This window comes from Rhineura floridana, chromosome 8 (assembly GCF_030035675.1).
Source record: "Rhineura floridana isolate rRhiFlo1 chromosome 8, rRhiFlo1.hap2, whole genome shotgun sequence".
In the NCBI taxonomy this organism is placed as follows: Eukaryota; Metazoa; Chordata; class Lepidosauria; order Squamata; family Rhineuridae; genus Rhineura; species Rhineura floridana.
The window spans coordinates 112373475-112396560 of NC_084487.1; the positions used below are offsets into that span (position 1 = coordinate 112373475).

The 23086-nt window shown below is 40.7% G+C and overlaps 1 protein-coding gene across 3 annotated transcripts in view; it reads right to left on the bottom strand.

Annotated features, from left to right (window-relative positions):
- Positions 1-23086, bottom strand: part of GSAP (gamma-secretase activating protein) — a 70489-nt gene that overhangs the window by 41850 nt on the left and 5553 nt on the right. For all 3 annotated transcript variants that reach the window (XM_061582102.1, XM_061582101.1, XM_061582103.1), the window contains exons 2-12: positions 21148-21224; positions 17874-17930; positions 15274-15343; positions 13971-14024; positions 13791-13879; positions 13170-13239; positions 11823-11869; positions 9842-9946; positions 7205-7264; positions 6161-6204; positions 3680-3765 (exon numbers count right to left, since the gene is read on the bottom strand). In XM_061582102.1, the coding sequence (XP_061438086.1) occupies positions 3680-3765; positions 6161-6204; positions 7205-7264; positions 9842-9946; positions 11823-11869; positions 13170-13239; positions 13791-13879; positions 13971-14024; positions 15274-15343; positions 17874-17930; positions 21148-21224 (759 nt within the window). The remainder of the gene's footprint in view (positions 1-3679; positions 3766-6160; positions 6205-7204; positions 7265-9841; positions 9947-11822; positions 11870-13169; positions 13240-13790; positions 13880-13970; positions 14025-15273; positions 15344-17873; positions 17931-21147; positions 21225-23086) is intronic.

Consider the following 23086-nt stretch of genomic DNA (forward strand, 5'->3'; position numbering starts at 1 on the left):
TGGGTTTGATCAGTTGCATACTTTTTTAGTTGAATGGGATTCATTTCTGTGCAATCATGTTGGGAAATGGAAATGGACTGCCTTCAAGTTGATTCCAATTTATGGCAACCCTATGAATAGGGTTTTCATGGTAAGCAGTATTCAGAGGTGGTTTACCATTGCCTACCTCTGAGGCTGAGAGGCAGTGACTGGCCCAAGGTCACCCAGTGAGCTTCATGGCTGTGTGAAGATTCGAACCCATGTCTCCCACGTCGTAGTCCAACACTGACCTGGAGGAGGGGCAGGGAGGGGAGGAGATTGGGTGGGTGGGCACTGGGCAGAGGGGTAGCCCTTTTCCTTTCCAAAAGGAAAACATTGTGAACAGTATCATTGCTTTTCAGCGTTTCCCCTATCTTTTTATTCTACAGCAGGCACATGTAGCCTCCCACCCAAATTTAACCCAAAGCTGTCCCTGGCCACATCTACAGCAGGCCTTTATTTCACTTTGGACAGTCATGGCTTCTCTCAAAGAATCCTGGGAAGTGTAGATAGTGAAGGGTGGTCAGAGTTGCTAGGAGATGCCCTGTTACCCTCACAGACCTTCAATCAGAGTGACTGACTGTTAAATGAGTCTGGTCACTGGAGCTCCATCAGTGGAATAGGAGTCTCCTCTCAGCACCCTTCACAAACCACACTTCCCAGGATTCTTTGGGGGACGTCATGACTGTCTCATGTGAAATCAAAGTCTGGTGTGGGTGGGGCCCCCTGATTAGCCAAGCCCAGCAACTGTGAGTCTGGCTTTTAGAACACTGACAGTTGGTTCTTACTGAGCATGCCTGACATGAATCTTGAGTTCAAGGCAAAATATATTAAATATATTAAAAATCAGCCAGGCATTTTTTAAAACTTTTAAACTGCAGCAGATGAAGGTCAGAGTATGGGGCAAGGTCAGTAATAGGATTACAGGTACTCTGTGAACATGGCTGATTTTAATGAATTTCAACAGATTATGAGAACTCTGACAGAAAAAAGTCAAAAAAGGGCTCTGGGTTTTTCCACTCTCTTTTTAGACTTTGAACTCTCTGTTCTCTCTGACTGTTTTGTGTATCGCCATGAAAATTTAAAGGGTTGTTAAGCAAGCGTTTCTGAGTTCAGGACTGTAAGTTTTGTAAGGTTTTGTTTTGAAATGAGCTTATGGGAAGCACCAGAATGGCATGGGGGGTATTTTCAATTCAGTATGGCAGAATGTGAAAAATCCACGCTGGCTGTCATATCTCGTGGCTGTATTTCATAGGGTTTCCTGTAAGTGGTATTCAGAGGTGGTTTACCATTGCCTTCCTCTGAGGCTGAGAGGCAGTGACTGGCCCAAGGTCACCCAGTGAGCTTCACGGCTGTGTGGAGATTCGAACTCTGGTCTCCCTGGTCGCAGTCCAACATTCTAACCACTATGCCACACTGGCTCTTTTTGTAAAAAGAACTCCAAACCGTCTGGCTCTGGGGCTCTGTTGTTTTCATGTCTTTGAATAGCTTCCATAACCTCCTCTTCAGATATTGGTTTATTGTGTAGTTTTGTTAGCTTTTCTAATAGGTCAAAAACCTAATTTTGCTAGATATTGTAGGATATTTTACAGGACCTGGAGGATACATACAATTTAGAACAATAATTCCATGATAAATTTAGAGTTTTGGGTCAGATTGCCATTGTCCAATTTATTTATTTGTTTACTATTTTTATTTATTAAATTTATATCCCGCCCTTCCTCCTACACTATAAAGCATCTTAAAAATAAAATACTTTAAAACATATTAAAACAAAACAATTTAAGTAAATTACTTCTATTTTTATCCCATTTTTTTCTTCCGAGCATTGGCAAGGAATCTCGAATTCCTGTTTTCCAATTTATAATATCTTTGCCTGACATATAACAGCAGCTCAGCTATTTTTTGAGAGTCTAAGTTTAGTTAGTTTTGCTAATAATTTCATATAAACCTTTTGGGAGCCAGAAGGTTTGATTTAGCCCCCAAAATTTCAATGTCCTGCAATAATTCCTGGGTTTCCATAGCTGTAAGTTTCTTATGCTTCACCTGTTCAGCTACACATTGACCATGAACAATGGCTTTCATGGCATCCCAGATTATTCCTGGCTGAACTTCAGGGGTTATACTAAATTCAAAATATGCAGCAATTGCAGTTTTTAAAGCTTCCATCAATGTCTGGCAAGTTAGCAATGAGGGATCCAATTGCCATATGGGATTAGTGGCAGTCATGCTTTTCACTAATGGATGTGTGATCTTGGATGTGTAATCTAATAGAACCTCAGATGTAATGATCTGATAGAATCAGCTCGGATGTGTGATCTGATACTGGGTCTACTAAATTATCCCTGAGCCCTGGAAGCAGTGAGTCAGAGATTAGGGCATAGTTGATCTGCAAGTAGGATTGGTATCTGAACAAAAAATACACATAATCTCTGACTTCCTGGTTCATATGTATCCACCTGATGGTATTTTTCCAAGAGTGGGAACATATTTTTATTACCTGAATAATGTTTGGAAGAGGAAGCCAAATGTCTATCCAGTGTCTTACTATAAATAGCATTAAGGTCCCCAGCAAGCAAGACTTTACCTTCAGTGAATTTTTACAATTTCTTAAGTGTTCTAGCTGAAAAAGAAAACTGACTTACATTGCGCGAGTATACTGATGGAAATATAAGAGGATGTATGCCCTCCCCTGTCATATCTTATGTAATAAGCAATTGTAATTTTATAGAATGCAAACCAAAACTTTTTTTAAAGACATCAGCACAGTTTATAAAGGAAAAAATGAATTAAAACAAAACAAGTAAGGTACAGTAGGGCCCCGGGTTAGGGACCAGGCCCCCGCCGTAAAGCGGAAATCGCCGTAAAGCGGAACCCATAGACTATAATGGGGCTGTCGCGCGAAAATGAAGCGAAAATGTCACAAAATCACAAAATTGGCTTTAAAAAGGGGAATTTCCTGCCGCCGCATTAGCGGAATGCCGGAATGCGAAGCGCTGGTAAGCGGGGCCCTACTGTGTCTTGGTTTTCCACCATTGCTGATACAGATTAGGGCTAATCCACACTGTACTATTTAGCACAGTAGTGACACTGGAATGCCATCAAATAATTTCATCCTAAAAGCTGGAGCATCAGTATAGTATTTTGGGAGTCCTAGTAAAATCTGCTGTCAGTAGTAGAGGTGGATTACATTCAACCGAGAGACAGAATGATTACAGCTGTAGAGCCTGTATCAAGTTAGAACACAGTAATCAAACAACTTTTATGTATCAAATCAAGAGGCAAATCAACAACAGACACATACTATATTACTTTTTAAATACAAGAGTTGTTCTTTTGAATTCAGCAGCTGATAACATGAACATATTTTTGCCTCACATGACATGCATTTAAACAACTGCTCTTCTCAAATACTTAAATGGAAGAAGCAATAAGGAACATGCTTCCCTCCACTTCAGTACAGAACAGCAATTTAAACATGTATGCTATTCACAACTAACACAAGCTGCAAGTATGCTGTTTTCTGGTATTTGTGTTCAGATACGACAAGCCTAAAGAGGATCAGTCAGCTATGAGATGGTGCAAGGACAGAAGTAGTTAAGCTGCAAACAAAGGTTTCAGTAAACTAGGTTCATAAGGCAGTTTCTCACGTATGCATTACCTGTTTCACTGGTAAAAACCTGTACATTCAAAGGTTTAGATATCATCTCTTGATCTTGAGAATAGTTATAATCCAAATTCACAAATCTAGGAACAGAAAAGTTAAGTTACTTCTCTAGTCAAAACAGGGACATCTTTGAAGTCACATCAGGACTAGTGCACAAGCTAAGATAGACATTGGCAGCACTCAGACACATTTGTCATTACGAGACTGAGCTGCAGGGAGCCCTCCTCCAGTTGGTACACAGACTGGAAGGTTCTACATCTAGTTTTGCAGCAAAAACTGCAAACGTTTTCTTGTTTTGTCTGAATGTGACAAACTATGGCTTGTGCAAATCATGGTTTACCATCAAATTAGGATTCTAAATACAATTTGAGGATTGTTTAGAACCATGGTGTGATGACAAACCACAGTTTGCACAAGCTATAGCTTGCTGTGTTTGGACAAAATGGCAACCTACGATTTGGCACAAATCAGAAGTGGAAATTATTAATCACATGAACGTAATGCTCACTGTGGCTCCCCCTCATAATGGCATTATTATGTCTGTACTGAGTCTTCATCAATTCATGCATCTTTGTATATATCCAGGAAAATTCAAACAAAACCATGTTGTTCCTGTATCTGGGAAAGCATGGAACAATCAATGACTGCTTGTGGTATTGTTGATTAGAAAACCAAATCACAAAAGAAATGGGATACTGATACACAGAATTAATCTGCGATCACTGTCTGCTTGGCAAAGAATGATGCTATGAAAGGGGCAATTAAGGGTGATCAAATAGTAGCAGCAGCAGATAAAGAACACAAGCATGAATAATACTTTGTAGTGTGCCACCAAAGCACAAAAAGAGCATTCCACAAACTCTCCTGTAGAATTAAACTTTCCACCTGTGGGTCCTCCTGGCAGGAAATGGAGATGAAAAACAGCAGATTTCACAACTTCTGTCTCCCACATTTACCACTTCTTTATTTGGAGTAGAACACATCAGAACTTTGATGTTTCAGTTCCTGCCATTGTTCAACAGGCAGCCATTTTGGCTTCAACTCACTCATCCTAAGAAGGCTATTGCCAATAAAATGGGAGGATAAGAAAGAAGGACAATTCCAACTGGAAGGCAAACCTGTGGTCTATTTAAAAAAATCCTAAAACTGGATCTGAAATCAATAACAGAGTGTGGCCAGCATGGAACACCAATGCACCTCAGAGAGAGGGATTTCCATGTGGAAAAGCACTGAAATGACACAGGGATAATACATCTGTAAGAATCCAGGATTAAGTTCAAGAATATCATGAGAAAACTCTTAATTGTTGTTATGTGTCTTCAAGTTGATTACGACTTATGGCGACCCTATGAATCAGCAACCTCCACATCTCATAACGGTATGAAAGGAGACACTGTGATGTAATATTGGACTAGGAGCAGGGAGAACCAGGTTCAAATACCACTCAGCCATAAAGCTCACTGGGAAGCCAGTCTCTGCCTCTACACCTAGCTTACCTCACATAATTGCTAAAGGATAAAGATGAGGGAGTGGCAGATAACCATCTATGCTGCCTTTAGTTCCCTGGAGTAAAGGAACGTGATGAATGTAATAAACAAATGCAATAACCAGGGCCATGCTGATGGCCTTGCCCAGAGCTGGCCTCACCATTTGGCAGTTGCCTCAGGCAGCAAATACTGAGGGGCAGGAAGCAGCGATAAGGTGTTGAAGAAAAGATACAATAACAGCATACAATACGGCCTGCTGTGCCACTGTGCTGTGCCACTTAAGCCAGCCTGTTGCCCTCGGGTGTAATATGCAGCCCCATTGCCAATGTTGAAATCAGATTCAACCTTTCCAGCCGGTTTCTGTTATGTGGAATGGAACAGAACAGGGGTGTGGGGGAGCACACCATCTTGGCTTTTTCCTCAGATAGCAAAATGTCATGGGCCAGCAGCAGCCCAGTCGCAGAGTCAGCAATCATTGGCATGGAGGTCTACAAGAAGGAAGTCTATCTGTGAACCATAACTCAGGCTTAGACTTCCCCCCTGTAGGGGATGGAGCCAATGGCATGCCTCCAGGCATCATGAAGGGGGCTTGAGTTTTCTTCTCTCGTGACTACAAGAGTGCAGAAGCAAAAAGTAACACAGGAAAGACTTTTGGAAAAAACTGGAAAACAAATAACACATGAAGGGATTTGCCATGGTTAGAGGCAAGCTATAGAAAAAAATATAAACTCAAAGGAAGGGGAGTTCTTTATCTGAGTAGCAGAAGCGTGCCTCCACACACTCAATCCCCTCAAAAATTACATGATGGGTCACGCCCAGCTTTTTACACAACTTATAGAGCTTAATCAATCATCGAGCACGGACATTTTACGGTTGTGTTGGAACTTAAAGATATACATTTATTTAGTAGCACATTAAGTCAACATATTGCTTAATCTGATTTTAAACATCTGTGGGCAAAAATAGCTAGAAAGCTGCCAAAACTCACTTTAATCCTATGTTACCCAAGGAGATGTCCAAAGGTGCTTCAAGCTGTCAAAAAAAAAAAAAAAGGCACAATACAGCTGTGTGTTACTGCCAAGGCCTGGCAGACAGAATCAGATGGTCATTCTGCTTCCAGCACCTGTAACTAGTTATTGACACAGAAATTAAAACAGGATAATCCTTGTAAAATTTTAACCACCAGTAAATTATTTCTATATAAACAACAGAAGGTTTGTGGTGTTTTTTCTTCCTTTTTTATTTTTTATCCTTCTTCAATGAATCCCTTCCCCTTGGTGAACTCTCCTACCTGCCTAGGACCACTCCTGTCCACCACATGCATAATGAGGGATTTACATGACTTGACAGCACTAAGCCCGTTTTACAATTTGGTGCAGCAATTGATCCATTAAGGGCCATTTACACCCTATCGCAATCACACCGCTTAAATTTTTTTATAGCATTCCTCAACATAATTATAACTAGAAAGAAGACAGATGTGAATAAATGTCTAATTAATTAATGGAAGGGATGAATGAATGACTAACTAAACTGATTCTTTCCACAACTGTTTTTGAACATAAAATACACAATTAGATCTCTCTACTTTACAAAGTTTAGTAAAACTATTATCAACCAGAACTTATTTAACCATTGCTGAACTGGTCAGATCTTTCCATTTCCATTTCTAAGCTATTAGTATCTTTGCTGGTTCAGTTTCATCCTTTGATCCTGTCCGTTTCAGATTTCAGAGAAATCCATACACACTCTTGCTTCTTTCAAATGCAGTATTTTTCAATGTAGCCAATTCAACTGCAAGTCAAAGTAATCAAGTGGCAGAAATGCATGTGTGAACTGAATGTTGTTTTGGGTCTAAAGGTTTATGTAGCTCTGTGCTCATTTCAGGCCTAACAGTGTAATCCTAACCATGTCCACTCAGAAGTAAGTCCAATTGGTTTTAAGGGGCTTACTTCCAGGTAAGTGAAGCTAGGACTGCAGCCTAAATCTTCAAAATGTTTATATTTTGAATGGAACAAATAAAAGAACTTACTATTAGTTTAAAATTTGTATCAGGATAAAACTGGATGCAATATAATGTGTCCCTTGATTCCTACAACAAAAAGAGAATTTATTAGCATACATTTAAATCATTGGGGTAGGACTACACATTATCTTGGCAACATGAAAGTCCGAACCCCATGTTGACTAAGTCAGTAGGAATGCACAGATAGGGAGGATAATTGTGTCCACTGCTCTTGCATCCACAGTTCTCCTCTGCAAATGCACTTCCCAACACCAGTTTTCCTTACAGCCAAGCTGTTGCTGTTTTTAGAGCTCAATGGGAAGCATTTACAGGGAAGAATCAGTGGGAAGCACTCCCTCTCATGCACCAATTCTCCCCTGCAAATGCCACCTACTTCCCTTGAATTAGCATCAGGGCTGTGTTTGCCCTTGTAGCATCTAATTCTGTCCTTAGAAGCTTTCCATCATTAAAAGGTTTGACCCTTCTTTGAACATATGTGCCCTGAAGTAATTCAGACAAAAGCAAGTACAAAAACTCACCACAACACAGCTTTGATATTTCCTTCCTGCCTCCTCCAGACTGTCTGCCTTCTGTCTGTAAATGCTTATGGTTTTGCTTACCATAAAACATTGTTTGCGGTTTCATAAAAGGAAACCTTTTGTGGGTGTCAAAGCTGTTTCCCGTTGCCTCTTGGAACAGACATCTTAGATAAACTGTGAACATTATTCTTAGTTCAGAGGGACTCTCGAAAACTTATAGCTGTTTGTGTTTTTTGCTTTAAGTTACAGTCTTCTAGTAAGTTCTTCATTTTGCAACAATATTTCAATAGGGTTAAGTAGTTTTGTCCTGCAGTTTTTAACAATTGGGACTAGCAAGTCTATTAACAATAAGAGCAAAGATCAGAGCAAAAGTATATTTCTCCAGACATCCTTCTTAAACACGGCATCAGCACTAGATCAGTGGCTCCACATTATTTTAAAACAGATGCCAGGTTGTGATATCTGAGCACCCTAATCCTGTCAGTCTTCAAGTACTGAAAGGATGGTAGCAGTGGGTATACTTCTGGTTTCTTTTCTTTTTGGAAAATAACCTTTTCATCAGCTTCTTATCAAGCACCTTAACCAGAAATCTCCATGATGTTTCTAACTGCTAATATGAAGATGCAGTAGACTCCCAAGGAGATACTGGAGTTTGTATTTGCTATCCTCAGTTTATGGGGTACTCTTGCTGACTAGTTTTATATATACGTGTATATTTTACACACATACACACACAGACCTCCTGAACATACAAATACCTCTCTTTCTACTTGATCTATAACCTTATTAAGTCCTCACTGGCACATCATAATCCAACATACTTAGAGCGCCGATGCAGGAGCCATCATGCCCGAGATCTGGCTACCACAGGGTAGGCACATTAGCATTCATTAGCATGACTTAATGAAGAACCCTTAAGCATATAGGCACACAGTACTCTATTCGTAGATCACATACTTTTGCACTCATCACCTGTGTTGGGAAATTTTAATGTTTTCACTAATCTCTAGATTCTTTTCACTCTTCATCCCGTAAAGAGTTATCTCCCAAGAACATCAGTGTTCAGTCTTCATGGGATGGCTCCTCTCCCAGTACTCCCACCCTTCCATCTTTTGTCATTTTGTATTCCATTTAATTAAGGACTGAACAGAATGCACAACCTGATGTCTCCCATTACAAACCCCTCTCTCTATTCATGGAAACCTTGTATCACATCAGGTTACAGAGATCTGCAGGATTCCACTGGCCCCCAGTTCCCCATCTCAGACCTTCCAAGCAGCCCCACTGGCTTGACACCTAGAAGGAATTATAAACCTCTTCCCCTAAAGAAAGGAAGCTTCTCTTCTCTTTCCCCTTTACTCTAGGAAAGGGTACTATTTGCATTGTGGTTCTCTCTTTCCTACCTTATTTCTGTCTCTCTGCCTCTCTTGTTCGTCCACCAAGTCATGCTGCTCCTACGTAGATATTCCAATGTTCCTCTCCAACCTGATCAAGCCTGCTGCCCTTCCTATTCTTGGCATTGAATCTGCCCTACCTCTACCACCTCTTAGATTTCACCCCATAGCTGCCAGTCCAATTTGAACACCGACTCTGTAAACAATATTTTATTTTCATCACAGACTGCATATTAATCCATCTCTCTTTTGTAATCAATTATGCCAAGCTTTGGCCTGTTGATTGCTTATTCCTTCTGGTATTAAATGTAGTTTGTCCCAGAGCACACCTTCTTCCTGATCTAGAGACTCAACATGTGTTCATCCTGTACACAGTTATCCTGACACATGGAGATGTAGACACTTCAGTTGAATTTTGCAAAATCAACACTTAATTTTTCCCAGGGCTCACTCAAGAATCTATTCTCAATACCAGTAACACAGCAACATGCAACTCAGTAATACAGAATCCTGTTTCATCACCAGTAAGTAATCACACCTTTAATCATCTCACCAACTAGGAATGAGTACCAAGGTATAAAGGTCAGATGGCATGAAAAATCTAATTTTGATGTTTTTTAAAATGCATATTTCCTCTGTCCTTTATTATTAGGAACACTGCATTATTTTAACATTTTCAATGAATAAATAGCATGTTAATATAATCTAAGGAACAAAATAGTATTTTCAACCTTTGAAACAATGTAAAATAATGTTTGTTCCATCATATCCCACTGGGTCCAAATGAGATCATCAGCAATCCTCTGCCTTGAAAGCTGGCTTGCATTTTCAATCATCTAGAAGGGACAGAAAATGACCAGTAATTAGAAAAAAAGTGGGACAATGCACGTCAAATCAAATGCACTCCAGTAACTAGAGACCTGTTCAGATAACTCACTCCCAAAACCTCTATGCATGCAGTTAGATTAGGTGCAGTCTTGGGTTCATATGCTTCTTTTCCAACCACTCCCAGAACACAGAGAAAATACCTGATCTAGATAATCCTGTAGCTGGTTTAAGAGGATACCCAAGCCTCCTAACCTCTCAAACCAGATTGCTAGCAATCTAATGTACATTACATTGTAACCATCCATAAAAGTATCATAGCCCTATTCAAGTGTTCAAATAACAAGTGTGGGATTAAAGGGTTGAACACACGCCAGCACCAGCCTTCTCACACTGAGTGGGAAAGTCTGAAAGGAGATTCTATGCAAATTCAACTGAATGCACTTAAGAATCCTCCCCATGATGAAACCTTGATTGTGCAGGGCTCCTACTTAAGTATGTTTAGCTGAACATGTGAAGAATCCCCCTTCAGTCCTTTCCAGTCAATGCATGGTTGGGAATAGAGCTGATAGGGACGCTGAGGATGGAATTGGCACATATAGCCCCTCATCCCTCCACACTTTATTCTCACACATGTTCTTAGGGCTTATCATTTTATAACATAATAATAATAATAATAAATTTAATTTTTGTGTCGCCTATCTGGCTGAAACCACTCTAGCGACGTACAACATTAAAGTTCAAATACAATATAAATGCATAATAAAATACAGTGCAGTCAACAATAATCATTTTAAAAGCAGCAGTACAGAACAGTTTAGGGCCATCAATAGACAGTTTTAAAACAATATAAAGAAATTAGCCCACCCCGGGGATCCCAAAGGCCTGTCCAAAGAGCCATGTTTTCAAGGCTCGGCGAAATGTATCTAGGGAAGGGGCATGGCGAAGATCGAACGGGAGGGAGTTCCAGAGAGTGGGGGCCACCACTGAGAATGCCCTCTCTCTATTCCCCACCAACCTAGCTGTTTTTGTTGGTGGGACGGAGAGAAGGCCCTGTGTGGCTGATCTGGTCGGGCGGCTTAGTTGGTGGTACTGGAGGTGCTCCTTCAGGTAAACTGGGCCGAGACCGTATAGGGATCTAAAGGTTAAGACCAACACCTTGAATTGGGCCCGGAAAACAACTGGAAGCCAATGTAGATGAATTAACACCGGCGTGATGTGATCACGGCGGCGGCTGTTTGTAAGCAGGCGTGCCGCCGCATTCTGCACCAGTTGTAGTTTCCGGACCGTTTTCAAGGGTAACCCCACGTAGAGCGCATTGCAGTAGTCTAATCGAGAGGTGACCAGGGCATGTACCACCAGTGGGAGCTGATGAATAGGGAGGTAGGGTTGCAACCTCCGTATGACGTGTAGTTGATACCAAGCTGCCCGGTTCACTGCCGAAATCTGAGCCTCCATGGACAGCTTGGAATCAAGAACAACCCAGAGGCTGCGGACCTGATCCCCCAGGGGTAATCTTACCCCATTAAGATTCAGGTCAGCAACACCCAACTTTCCCCTGTCACCCACAAGTAGCACCTCGGTCTTATCAGGATTGAGCTTCAGCCTGTTTCTTCCCATCCACCCACTCACGGATTCCAGGCACTTGGACAAGGTCTCTGCAGCCAACTCCGGTGAAGATTTAAAGGAGAGATAGAGCTGCGTGTCATCAGCATATTGGTGACATCGCAGCCCAAAACTCCTGATGATAGCTCCCAGCAGTTTTACATAGATGTTAAATAGCATGGGAGAGAGGATAGAACATTATCAAGAATGGCCTTGATCCCTGACCCTAACCAACCCCAACTGGACAAAAACATTAATGAAAAGAAAATTTAAACTTCTTACCACATTGTCTCCTTCTTTGACAACTCTGATGTCAATTTTTTCAATATCTTAAAATTAAAAAAACAATGTCATTTTGTGACTTACCCAGCACACACACACAAGCCATCCAACAGTTTATTTTGCTTCTAAGTGATTACCACTTCAGTTCCACACATTTGTACTAGCATGTTTGCACATGAGACAGTTATGAAGTGATACAATGCTGGTGTAATATTGAGATTTTGAAAGTGTACTGGTATGGATTTAGAGCAATCCTTTGCATGTTTACTCTGAAGTAAGTTCGATATTACTTACTCCCAGGAAAGCAAGCATACCATTGCAGTCTTAATGCAACATTCTAAGCTTCTGCGTGCTGCTGCAAAATGTTCAACATATTAATATAAGTGATATTTTGGAAACAGTTTATGGAAATAAAAACTTTCAGTAATAAAATTGTTTTTAGACAAAACACATTAGATCTGGCCTTTAATTTACAAGCCCACAGCCTGGCCTTTTTCCATTTATGTTCCTTAAAAACCTGAATATGTTGTAGACATTTCATAAATATTATTATAGAAGGGTTTGCCCATGCCAAACAGCCTTAATTCCCCCCCTTTGCTGGCAGCCTCTACAACCACCACATCACAAACTCAGGAGCTTTAAAAAAAAGCAGTTTAAGAAGACAACTTGCCACTTGCATAATTTTGGCATTTTGATGGGAACTTGCAACTATCTTACAGCTATTTGATTTAATTGAATTCTGTGTACACATGCTCATGGGCACAGAACTATCATACCTTAATCACCACACACAGAAGTGACTGCATAAGATGTTTATTTCATTAGCAAGTAACCCTTTAGTTCTAGCTTTTTACAAATAGTATTTAGGGCAGAACAACAACTGGGGGGAATCAGGGCAAACTGAGGGTTGTTCTTTGTAAAGAAAGAGATCTGAAAATCATTATGCATTGACAAAAAACAATGCTTCTAGCCACACTGTCCTTTCTTGTGGCTATAAGTCTGCGTGAAACCATTTCTACATTTCATCTATAAAACTCAATGCTCCTTCAATTGAAATTCTGGGAAGAACAGAACAATGAGTTCTCATAACCACAGGGTAATTGTAGGATCCCCACCGCTACACCAGAAATGGTTGTTTATAAATACACCACTAGAATACCACCCATAAACACTACCACTTCAACTTTTTTCTTCTTTCAATCCTTCCTAAGGCAGGATTTAGAAAAGAAAAATAGGCATTTCACAAATTGTCTCCATAATTACATTCAAAACAAAAGTCACTACAGAACGTCCAATCAGCTTACAATCAGAATGTACATTTAATCGAAATGCTTTAAAAATACTTACATTTATCTTCTGAAATGAGTAAGAGATAGCTTTCTGGGACAGCATTTGTTTCTGCAACTGGATATAGAAACTGTAAAAGGAAATTGTTAAGAGATAATAGGCGAACTAAAGCTTGTTAAGATCCTCCGTGGCGCAGAGTGGTAAGCGGCGGTAACGCAGCCGAAGCTCTGCTCACGGCCGGAGTTCAATTCCAACGGAAGGAGGAAGTTGAATCTCTGGTAAAAGAGGTCGAGGTCCACTCAGCCTTCCATCCATCCATGGTCGGTAAAATGAGTACCCGGCATATGCTGGGGGGTAAAGAAAGGCCGGGGAAGGAACTGGCAATCCCACCCCATATATATGGTCTGCCTAGTAAACGTCACAAGACGTCACCCTAAGAGTCGGAAACGACTTGCACTATAAGTGCGGGGACACCTTTACCTTAAAGCTTGTTATACTGAAGCTAGATAGCTGACTAATATCGAGTACTCTATAGTTTAATCAACAGAATGGTTTTGTTATTGTTAAGCCAAATTATACTTAAGATAGAAAGCAGGCTTTATGTCCCTTTGTCACAAAAAAATAAACCTAACAGCTATTACTACATACAAAATTATGAAAAAGTTCACTGGGATCACTTACCTGCACTCTGATACAGCTATCCACGGCCTTTAAAACTTTCACGTTATTTACTGGGTGAATTTCAGTTAGCAAAGTCAGACATTTAGACACTAGGAAAAAAGCATAATTAAGACAATATTGGTCTGCTGTTGGTAAATTATATCCAACATCCATATAAAAGTGTATCAATGTTTTAAGTACCTGGGTGAAACAGGTTTAATCTTTCTTCTGTTGTTGACTGAAGAAAACTGACTGCTAATAATAAAAAGCATATTGAAATGGTAAGGGTTACCTATTGAATTCCAGAAGTCTTGCTTGGAGAAAATTAACAAGACTTAAGTAACACTATTACAAGACTGGGGAACCTCAGGTCAAGTGGCTGAATGCAACCCATCAAGATTCTTTATTTGGCCCTCAAAACTCTCCCAAGATCATGCCCTCTCCCAAGGTCACACCCTGTTTTGCTTGGTCAAGTGCTCTTGCCTGGCTGGAACATGTCCTTGAACCATGATAATGCTTCTTGCTTGCCTAGATTGTGATTGCGAGTGTAAACCTCTGACTTTCATGTGGCTGGAATGTACCTTACTGTAGAAAGGCATGAGCCACAGCCATTGGTTTACCACTTTTGCTTCTGGCTCCGCCACCACAGGCAAGCATTCCCCAGAAGGTTGCCCATAAGGGAATGCTGCCCTCAGCCTGAACAAGATTCCCCACCCCTGTACTGCTATATTATTCAAACATTGTATTACTTTAAAGTAATACTATTATAAAAATGTATGACAGTCGTCAGTTCAAGTTTTAACAATGCACAGCCACATTTGCACATTATGCTGAAAACATAATTTAGCAAGATATGCAGAAACAAGATGCAACAAACCTTGGGCTCGAGTGTTTCCCCCCTCCCCCTCTTCTGCTGCAGAGCTAGAAGAAATTCAGAAGCTTTCATTTTTGCTTTGATTAATGACAGATTTCTGACCCACTCCCCAGCTGATTGGCACTGAAAACAGCGGAGGAGTTCACCAATAAGCATGCCTCAGCTGTTTCCAGCACCAATCAGTTGGAAAGTGGGGGAGGTGCAATTGGGTCTCAATGCGCCAGGAAGTGAAGTTTAAACCTTCCCATCCAGTACATTAAGATGGGTGAGAAGGTTGTGTATGTGTGTGATGTATGTGTAAAATAAACATAAAATATTTAAGAACTACTTTATTTTTGTTGCTGGATGATATATATGAACATATAAAAATAAAATAAAAAAAGAGTGGGGAGGAGTGCCCATTGCCAGTATGTGGGCCCAAACCACCAGAACATACAGCCCTTGGGCACTTAAAAAGTTGTTCAATCTGGCTTTAAACACAACATACAAACATGGCCAATGTCTGCACTCAAAATGACACAATTTGGAAATACTGCAACACCTCTAGGATGAATGGTGCAATTTATCAAGATCCAATGAGTCTTCATACAGAAGAGAACTTTAATGAGAAAGTAACAAGAGAGAGTTTACCCAGCAGTGTCTTTTCCTTGTTGACTGAGCAGCTGATCACGTGCAGATCTTTTTCAAAAGTATACAAGTGCTATTGGGGGGGGGGGGAAATGGTTAACACATATTGTTTTCAGCACTTAAAAATATTGTGGACATTTTATGAGCAAGTAAAAAGGAATCTTAACTACATTTAGTTCTTCCTCCTTGTTCTTTATATTCACAAACTTTAGCTTCCAGACAATTGATTAAAGTAATGAGAACTAACCCGTCTCCTTTCAAACTAGCTTCCTTGAAGTTCATAGCCTCAAAACCAAATATTTTTATGCTATAGTAGTATAGAGTAGAGAGCTATCTTACTATGGTAGACCAATCTACAGCTGCACATATTATCTACTGGTTGCACTTTGGGTTATTTATTCTGAAGCTCTCAAAGTTATAATTGATGCCAGTTTTACCCAGCTTTCTCCCTCATTTGCACCAGATCATATCTGGACTATGAATCACTATGTCTATAGTAACAGGATGGCTAAAAACCATTCAAGACTGACATGATGGCACAAGTAATTATGGCCATCTACTTAAACTAAGGGAGATGAGTTTAGCTACATTAGAGAACCACATATCCTTCCCCATGGGACTGGTTTGTGATGTGGTAGTTCTCCTGGATTCAGTGTTTGTTGCTCCTGCATGCCAAGGGGACAATGGTGCTCGGGAATATCTTTCTCCATTACATCTAAGTTGCCAAATGAGTCTCTCCTGGAGACCAAGTGACTTGGAATCTCTGACACTGTCTTCTGCAATATAATCTACATGGACCTACCCCTGAAAATGATACAACATTGTAGGTTCTACAGAATATGAAGCCCTTTACGTTGATGGAAGCCAGAGCATGCCACTCTAAATCACCAGACACTGGATTGGGAAAGTGGGGAGACCAAGTGTGTATGCTGGGAATCACTGCCCCCGCCTAAAGATTGACATGAGTTCAGGGCCAGGCAGCCTGGGTCTCCACTTTGGTATGTTGACAGAATTGGTAAACGAAAGGTTGACTCAGAAGGTAAATCCAATCAACCACAGGAAGTGGAATTTCCTCTTGCCAAATACAGGAACTTATAATATGATCAAGATGGACACCAGCTCTCAAGATACAACATACCTAGGCAAATAAGATAATCCCCCCCCCCAAAAAAAACCACCCTCCTGGAAAACCAGGCACCAGCAAACAAACACCCCACCTGAGGCATGATAGTAATTCCATGTCCAAAACGTCAAAGGAATTTTAACAGATCAGGGTGGAGAAAGTCCACCCTAATCCTCTCTTTCATGAATTCATATGAGACTGAACTCCTAGAAAAAGGGGCAGACTTTGGTACAAGGTTCCATATTCTTCACACACACACCACATGCCATCTTCTCTATAAGGAGCATCTTGACACCGGACTAGGAAGCTCCAAGGTAGCAGTATCCTATTCCCTGACTCTCCCTCTCACCATAGTCTTACTCAGAGCAACTGAACATCAGGGCTCGTGAGTCCCAGCAGCTGAAATCACAGGAGAACTAGAGGCAAAGAATACCTGACCCAGGAACCTAGTGCTGACATCCACACCCACCGTCACTACCTACTTACAACTGTGCACTGGATAGGTAAATTATTAACCCCTTCCCTGTCTTCCACAGTCCTATGACAAAATGGCATGCTCTCCTTTCTTTTCCTCTACTGTTTTTAGCAGAGGTCTTCTCCCCCACCCAAGAATTTATTCTCCCCTTTAGTGTTGTGAATGCAGTAGGGTACTAGGTAAGAGGCACAAGTGGATTTGTGTTCTGTATACTGTACCACATCGTTTAATGTGTCATGGGAGTTTCCCTTCCCTACCCCACTTTAATAAGCTGGTGATTCGGCATTCAGCTGGAGATCTTGGTGTGGTGAGAATTCCTGTATCCCGAACTCCCTTAGACACATGCCTAGGGTGGCACATGGTCAACCCATGTAAAAGATTCCCCCTTTTTGCAAGCATGGTCAAGGGTCATGTGTGAAGTGTGCATACACACGAGTTCCCAGAGACATGTATAACATAACTCACTGCCAAACCTGAACCAAACCGGAACCCCCATTCATTGGGGGAATGCCTTCTCCCATATGAATATCACTGTGTCAATTAAGATCATCCAGCCAGGTCAGCCCCCAAGGAGGTTCATTCTGCGGGTGCTAGATACAGGAGAATTTTATCCATGGTGGCATTGCAAATTTAAAATCTTACCCCACCTAGCAGAGCTGCTAGACAACTTCCCTTTTAAGTGTCATGACCTGGACTAAGACCTTTGTGTTCCATGAGGCATCTGGAGAGGTTAACACTGCTGCTTTATATTGATATATCAATACTGATAATTTTATGAATGTACATTCAGGTTTATGAAGGATGATTTCAGTTGTGGATTTTATGCTTGTTGATTTTATTGTGTAGTTTTCACTTTTCCACCAAACTTGAGTACATGAGGCAAAGTGAGTTAACAGTGAATTTACTCTGTAAAAACTGTCAAAGCTTTTTTCTTTTTTTAAAAAAGCTTGATAGCCACGCTCTTCTCACACCCTGTTCAATATGTATATGGTGAGTTACACTTACCTGGTTCTTTTGACTATTGGGATCATACAATCCAATATAGGTGTGCCCCTGAGTCCCCTGCGAGGGAAACGATTTAGCCATGAGAATGTAACATTTTAAAGACATTTATTCCCTCAGCACCACCTCTCATAATATAACCATCTATCTACAATTGCCAACATTTTACTGGCCCTGTTTCTTCATCTTTAACAGAGAAATTTAGCAGATTATTCCCCCCCCATGGAAGTAAAGCTGGAACAAACCCCTTTTTCCTTTCAAGGGCCACATTTCCTTGGGGGTAATGTTGAGGGCTGCGTATCAGTGATGGGTGGGGCAGGAGCCAGTCATGAGCAGGGCTGGAGCCAGAAGTTCTCTCACACTCTCTCCACCCAGCAGAGTGCTGGGGGGAGGGGGGAGAGAGAGAGGTCACTCTTGTCAAAAGCCTGAGCTGATCACCTGCAGAGGGCATCTGATGTTAGGCTAAGGGCTGCTTGTTGTCCTAGGGCCACAGGTTGCCCACCCTGAGATAAAGTGATAAGAACGCCTCATCTGCTTAATTTCTAGATGCTGGGCTGATGTTAAGAGACTCAGGAAGCAGGCCAATAAAAAGAGACGACAACCCAACTTCTGTCATACCTTTTCTCAGTCACCCTCTTTCCTAAACTAAATGTCATGGTAAAGAGAGAAAGGATACAAGTATGAGGGGTATGATCTGTATTCTAGCACCTTGTGAATACATTTTGTATGATTTTATTAATTCTTTAGTTATCAGTTTCTCCCAAGGGGAAAAAAACTAGTGATCAAAACATGTTGGTAAACTGGAAACCCATCTAAACAAACTTGTCTTGCACCTTGTAATTTTACCTTCTCTTCATTCTGCAGTGTAGCGAGACCATCCTCCTGGTTGCAGCTCTGCCATTTAAGGCTGCCAACTTTATTTTACTGACCCTGTTTCTACGTCTGTAAGAGCAACCCAACAAAGAGAAATTGAGCAGGCAATGTTTTTATTGGTATGGGGATAAACAGATGCTCGATTGTTCTGTATCAGGCCACTGTTAAAGCACAGGAACAGGGCCAATAAAAAGTTGGTAACCCTATTGCACAGACTGTTGGGGGACCCACCATAGCCTGTCCACTATCACCATGCATCTAATAGACACATTCAATCGCTATCAGCACATCAGAGCCCTAGTTAAAGACAACAATCACATGTATTTATTCTATATACATGCATTTATTCTCCCAGCTCGTCGTCTCCACCTTTGCGGTGGTCCATGGGGGCAGCCTGGCCAGCCAGGGCAAGGAGATTGTGGGCCGGAACATCAATTGCTTCATCCCCGTGACCAAGCTGAAGCACTCTTTTGCCGTGGACACCATCTATGCTGGCAAAATGCCGGGGTTGCTCCTGTTCCCTTTCCTGCACCAGGACTGGCAGGTGCAGTGCCAGCAGGACACCCCAGTGGCACCACGCTTGGTTGCCAACGCATTGATGCAAGAACTAGCAGACATCGGCAAAACATTAGGAAAGTGCTTATTGTTATTGTATTATTGAAAGATGTTGCTGCTGCTTCTTTAACAGCCCTTCCCCGATTTGAAGGAGGTCCTTAGTAAAGTGCTGTCTGGTGGACCCACTCCTATGCAAGTGAGTCCTGGCAAGCTTACCCGACAGTGGGTAGAAGTGGCAGCCCTCTAGGTGGCTGCTATCTTATTAATTTTCCACAATGCTTGGGAGTGCAGTTACATCAGGGAGTTGTGGGAAATTAAAATGGCAGCTGCCCGACATTGAACAGAGTGCTGGTTTTAAAGGCGGAGCTCAGACTAGGTGTCAGAGGTGAGCTCTGGAATACCAGCAGCTGCCTAAGGGTGTTGCACGTTTGGCCCAGTGACAACCAGCTCTATTTTTCCTTTCCATCTAGTCCAGGACCAGTGACTTAGTTCCTAAAACAAATTCGTGAATATGGTTACAGAACCAGTAAGAATAACAAGTTTGGCAACACAAGCTGGAGTTGATGATAGATCACACCCAGGAGTGGAGGGATTGTGTGTTACTTATCCTAGATGAGGAGACACTCCCCTGAAGGAAAAGGTTCACATCTTATGGGTAGTTCTGGATCTCACCTTGCTGCTTGATTCTCCAGTGGCTGCAGTGGCACTTTTCACCAGCTTAGGTTAACAAACTGGCTGCTTTTCTCAGAGATTTGGCCTCAGTTATCCACATTTTGGTAATCTCTTGTGTGGACTATTGCATAGTACACCACATGGGGCTGTTCTGAAGCTGCAGCTAGTGCAGACTGCTGCAGTTTGCCTTGGGTCAGGAATAAACACTAGGCAGCATATTGTTACTATTCCAGCTCAGCTATGCTGGTTGCCTGTTAGCTTCTAAGTCCAGTTCAAAGTGGTGGCAATGACCATTAGCAGTCTAAACAGCCTGGGGCCTACATAACCATATGTTCTTCCCCATTCCCCAAGATCCAGAGGTGAGGCATTGCACCATCATGTCCCATCTTTTCCTTAGGCAAGGACTGTGAGGGTGCAAGGCCAGCTGCGGCCACAATCCAGGATGCTTTGTACTACTAAAGCACATTTGGCTTTTTTTTTTTTAAGCCTTGTGTCATGTCAAAAACTATTCTGAAAGGCATTTTCATAGGTTGACATTCTATTACATGCTGCTGCTGGTTTTTTTCTTTTCATTTAAGCAGTTTGTTTAATTTTTGTGGTTTTTTATAGTTTTAGATTGTTGTATGGTGAAATCGAAACTAATTCCAATGCTAAAGCAAAAAAAATTGTTAAATACAAAGGACTGAGTTTTAGGAAGGGTTAGAGACGATCCAGTATCTCTGTGAAAGCATCTGATACACATTGTGCAAGTTTATCCTCTGCACGTTTATTATAATTAAATCCCACTGTGTTCAAAGGGGCCTACTCCCAGGAAAAACACATAGGACTACAGTCCAAAATATGTTAATAGAAGTATTTCACTGATTGTGAATGGAGGAAATGAAATCAGCTTTGAAAATTAAGCTTAAGTACAAAATTATAAATCCCCAAATTTGTAATAAATAAGATCTCCCGTTTTTAGTCCAAATTTAGGTTAAGGGGTGAGCATACTTACTGTTTGTTATGTAACACATGGGATCTTACTTGAGAGTAAGACCCACTGCAATGGGAGTTAATTCTAGTAAAGCACACATAACATCATGCAGACCATATCTCAAGCAAAAGAGATTAGGGCTCCTATTGGGAGGAAGGGCAGCATATAAATCAAATACATAAATAAAAGAAAAATTGGGCTTACCTTCCAGGTATAAATAATATTTCCATTTCTTTCAACATTTACTGTTTGCAGTGTCTCCAAATTATTCCCCAAAATATCTGAAATAATAAATCAATATATCATAAACTGCCTCAGGCCAATTTAAACCCAAGAATATATTTTCAAAGGATTGCCAAAGAAACATACATCATCATGAAATAACTAGTAATGTGATAACAATCATTGGTATTTTTAAACTATTGTTCTGTGGCTTTATTAGGAGTGCATCTCTCTCAGCCTAAATGGGGAAATTGTTTTGAATTCCACTATTATAATATGATACAATATCACATGGATATTGTTAGCTCCTGGGAAAACAAAACACGAGATTCATTTTCATCTACAAGAAGGAACTTCTCAATCACACTAACTTATCTCAAGCAGCCCCCAATGGCACTATTTTTTGTAGGCCTGCAACATTTAATCTGTTAACATTAGCGAGCTAAAAAGGTGCCCCCCATAAACTGAGTACTTTTTAAAAAAGAAAAGAAAAAGAAATGGCTTAATACTTCTAAAACTTGCTAATGGAGGCCACTATTTTAAAGGAGGCATCCCTTCCTCCTCTCTTGTCCAGGAATCTCTTCTATGATGTCTACTATGACATGTACGAATGAGCTACAAACAAGGCTAGCATGTTTCAGAACTATTTTTATCCATAAGCAAATTTAGTTGCTAGATTAATTTGCTAAAATTAATTGAGGATTAATCAATTCACAGTGCAATCCTATACACATCTACTCAAAAGTAAGTCCCACCAAGATCAACGTGACTTACTCCCACATAAGTGTATACAGCATTGCATAGTTTCTTAAACTGGGTCACAGCCCTTATTTATTGTTTTGCCTTATCCAGGCAAAGTGCCCTAACCTGTGATCCGATAAATCATTTTATGTTTAATTAGTATTTCTTTGTAACACATTTAGAGTTTAAAGACAAGCAAGTGGTGTGCTATAAATGTTCTAGCCACATTTTTGACATGAGAAAAATGGAAGCAAGATAAATGGTGACACACAAAAGGAAAACTGGTACACATGATAGACTGTTGGTAGGAAGCTGAATCTACCCTAGGATTTCCTGCTCTCTCATGTTTCACTTCTAGCCATTCTTGAGCCAGTGAAACACTGACATTATTATGCTAAAGGTAAACCTAGGTCACATTTCAAGGAAGTTTAATAATAATTAAAAAATACTCTACACTTTATGTACACTGTTGTGTTCAGAGCTTTCAAGGCCGCATTTGATATTGTACTTCAATTAGATATGCAGGTATACACAAAGAACCTGTCATTCATACTGATTATGCAACTCTTTACAGTAATTTTGGGGAAGATCCAGCCAAAAGTTAAGTACTGAAAGTCCAAGTATTCAGTTGTTGAAGGTATCTAGACAGTCTACCTCTTCGTCATGACTCAAAGACACATTCACCATGTCTGTGTAAAGCTAACTGAAGTTATCCATTACAACAACACTAGTCAATTACCATTAGTCATTACATTCATCAATCATCATTATATTTTGGCCCTTACTCATCACTGTGTAGGTAGGCCACTATCTGGTATTTTGTTTTTGCTATTTTATATTGTTTTAATTATTGATTTACTGAATTTATGTACTTTTATTGTATCTTTCTTTATATTAATACGCTGTTCACTGCTTTGAAGGCCTTTGGTATATATACCACAACATGGTATATAAACCATAACATGACACAGCTTGCTCCTTAAGATGCCTCCCCAATTTCATTCTCCATCTCAAGATCACCCTGAACATTTTGGCTGAAGGATAAGGAATTCTGTGCAGGATTCTGCCTCATTTGAGATGTTTAGTTTGTTTGACTATACCCTCTGACATACAATGTCCCCCATGCCCTTTCCTGCCCTTCCTAAAGAGTTTGCATATGGAGACAATCATATCCAACTGG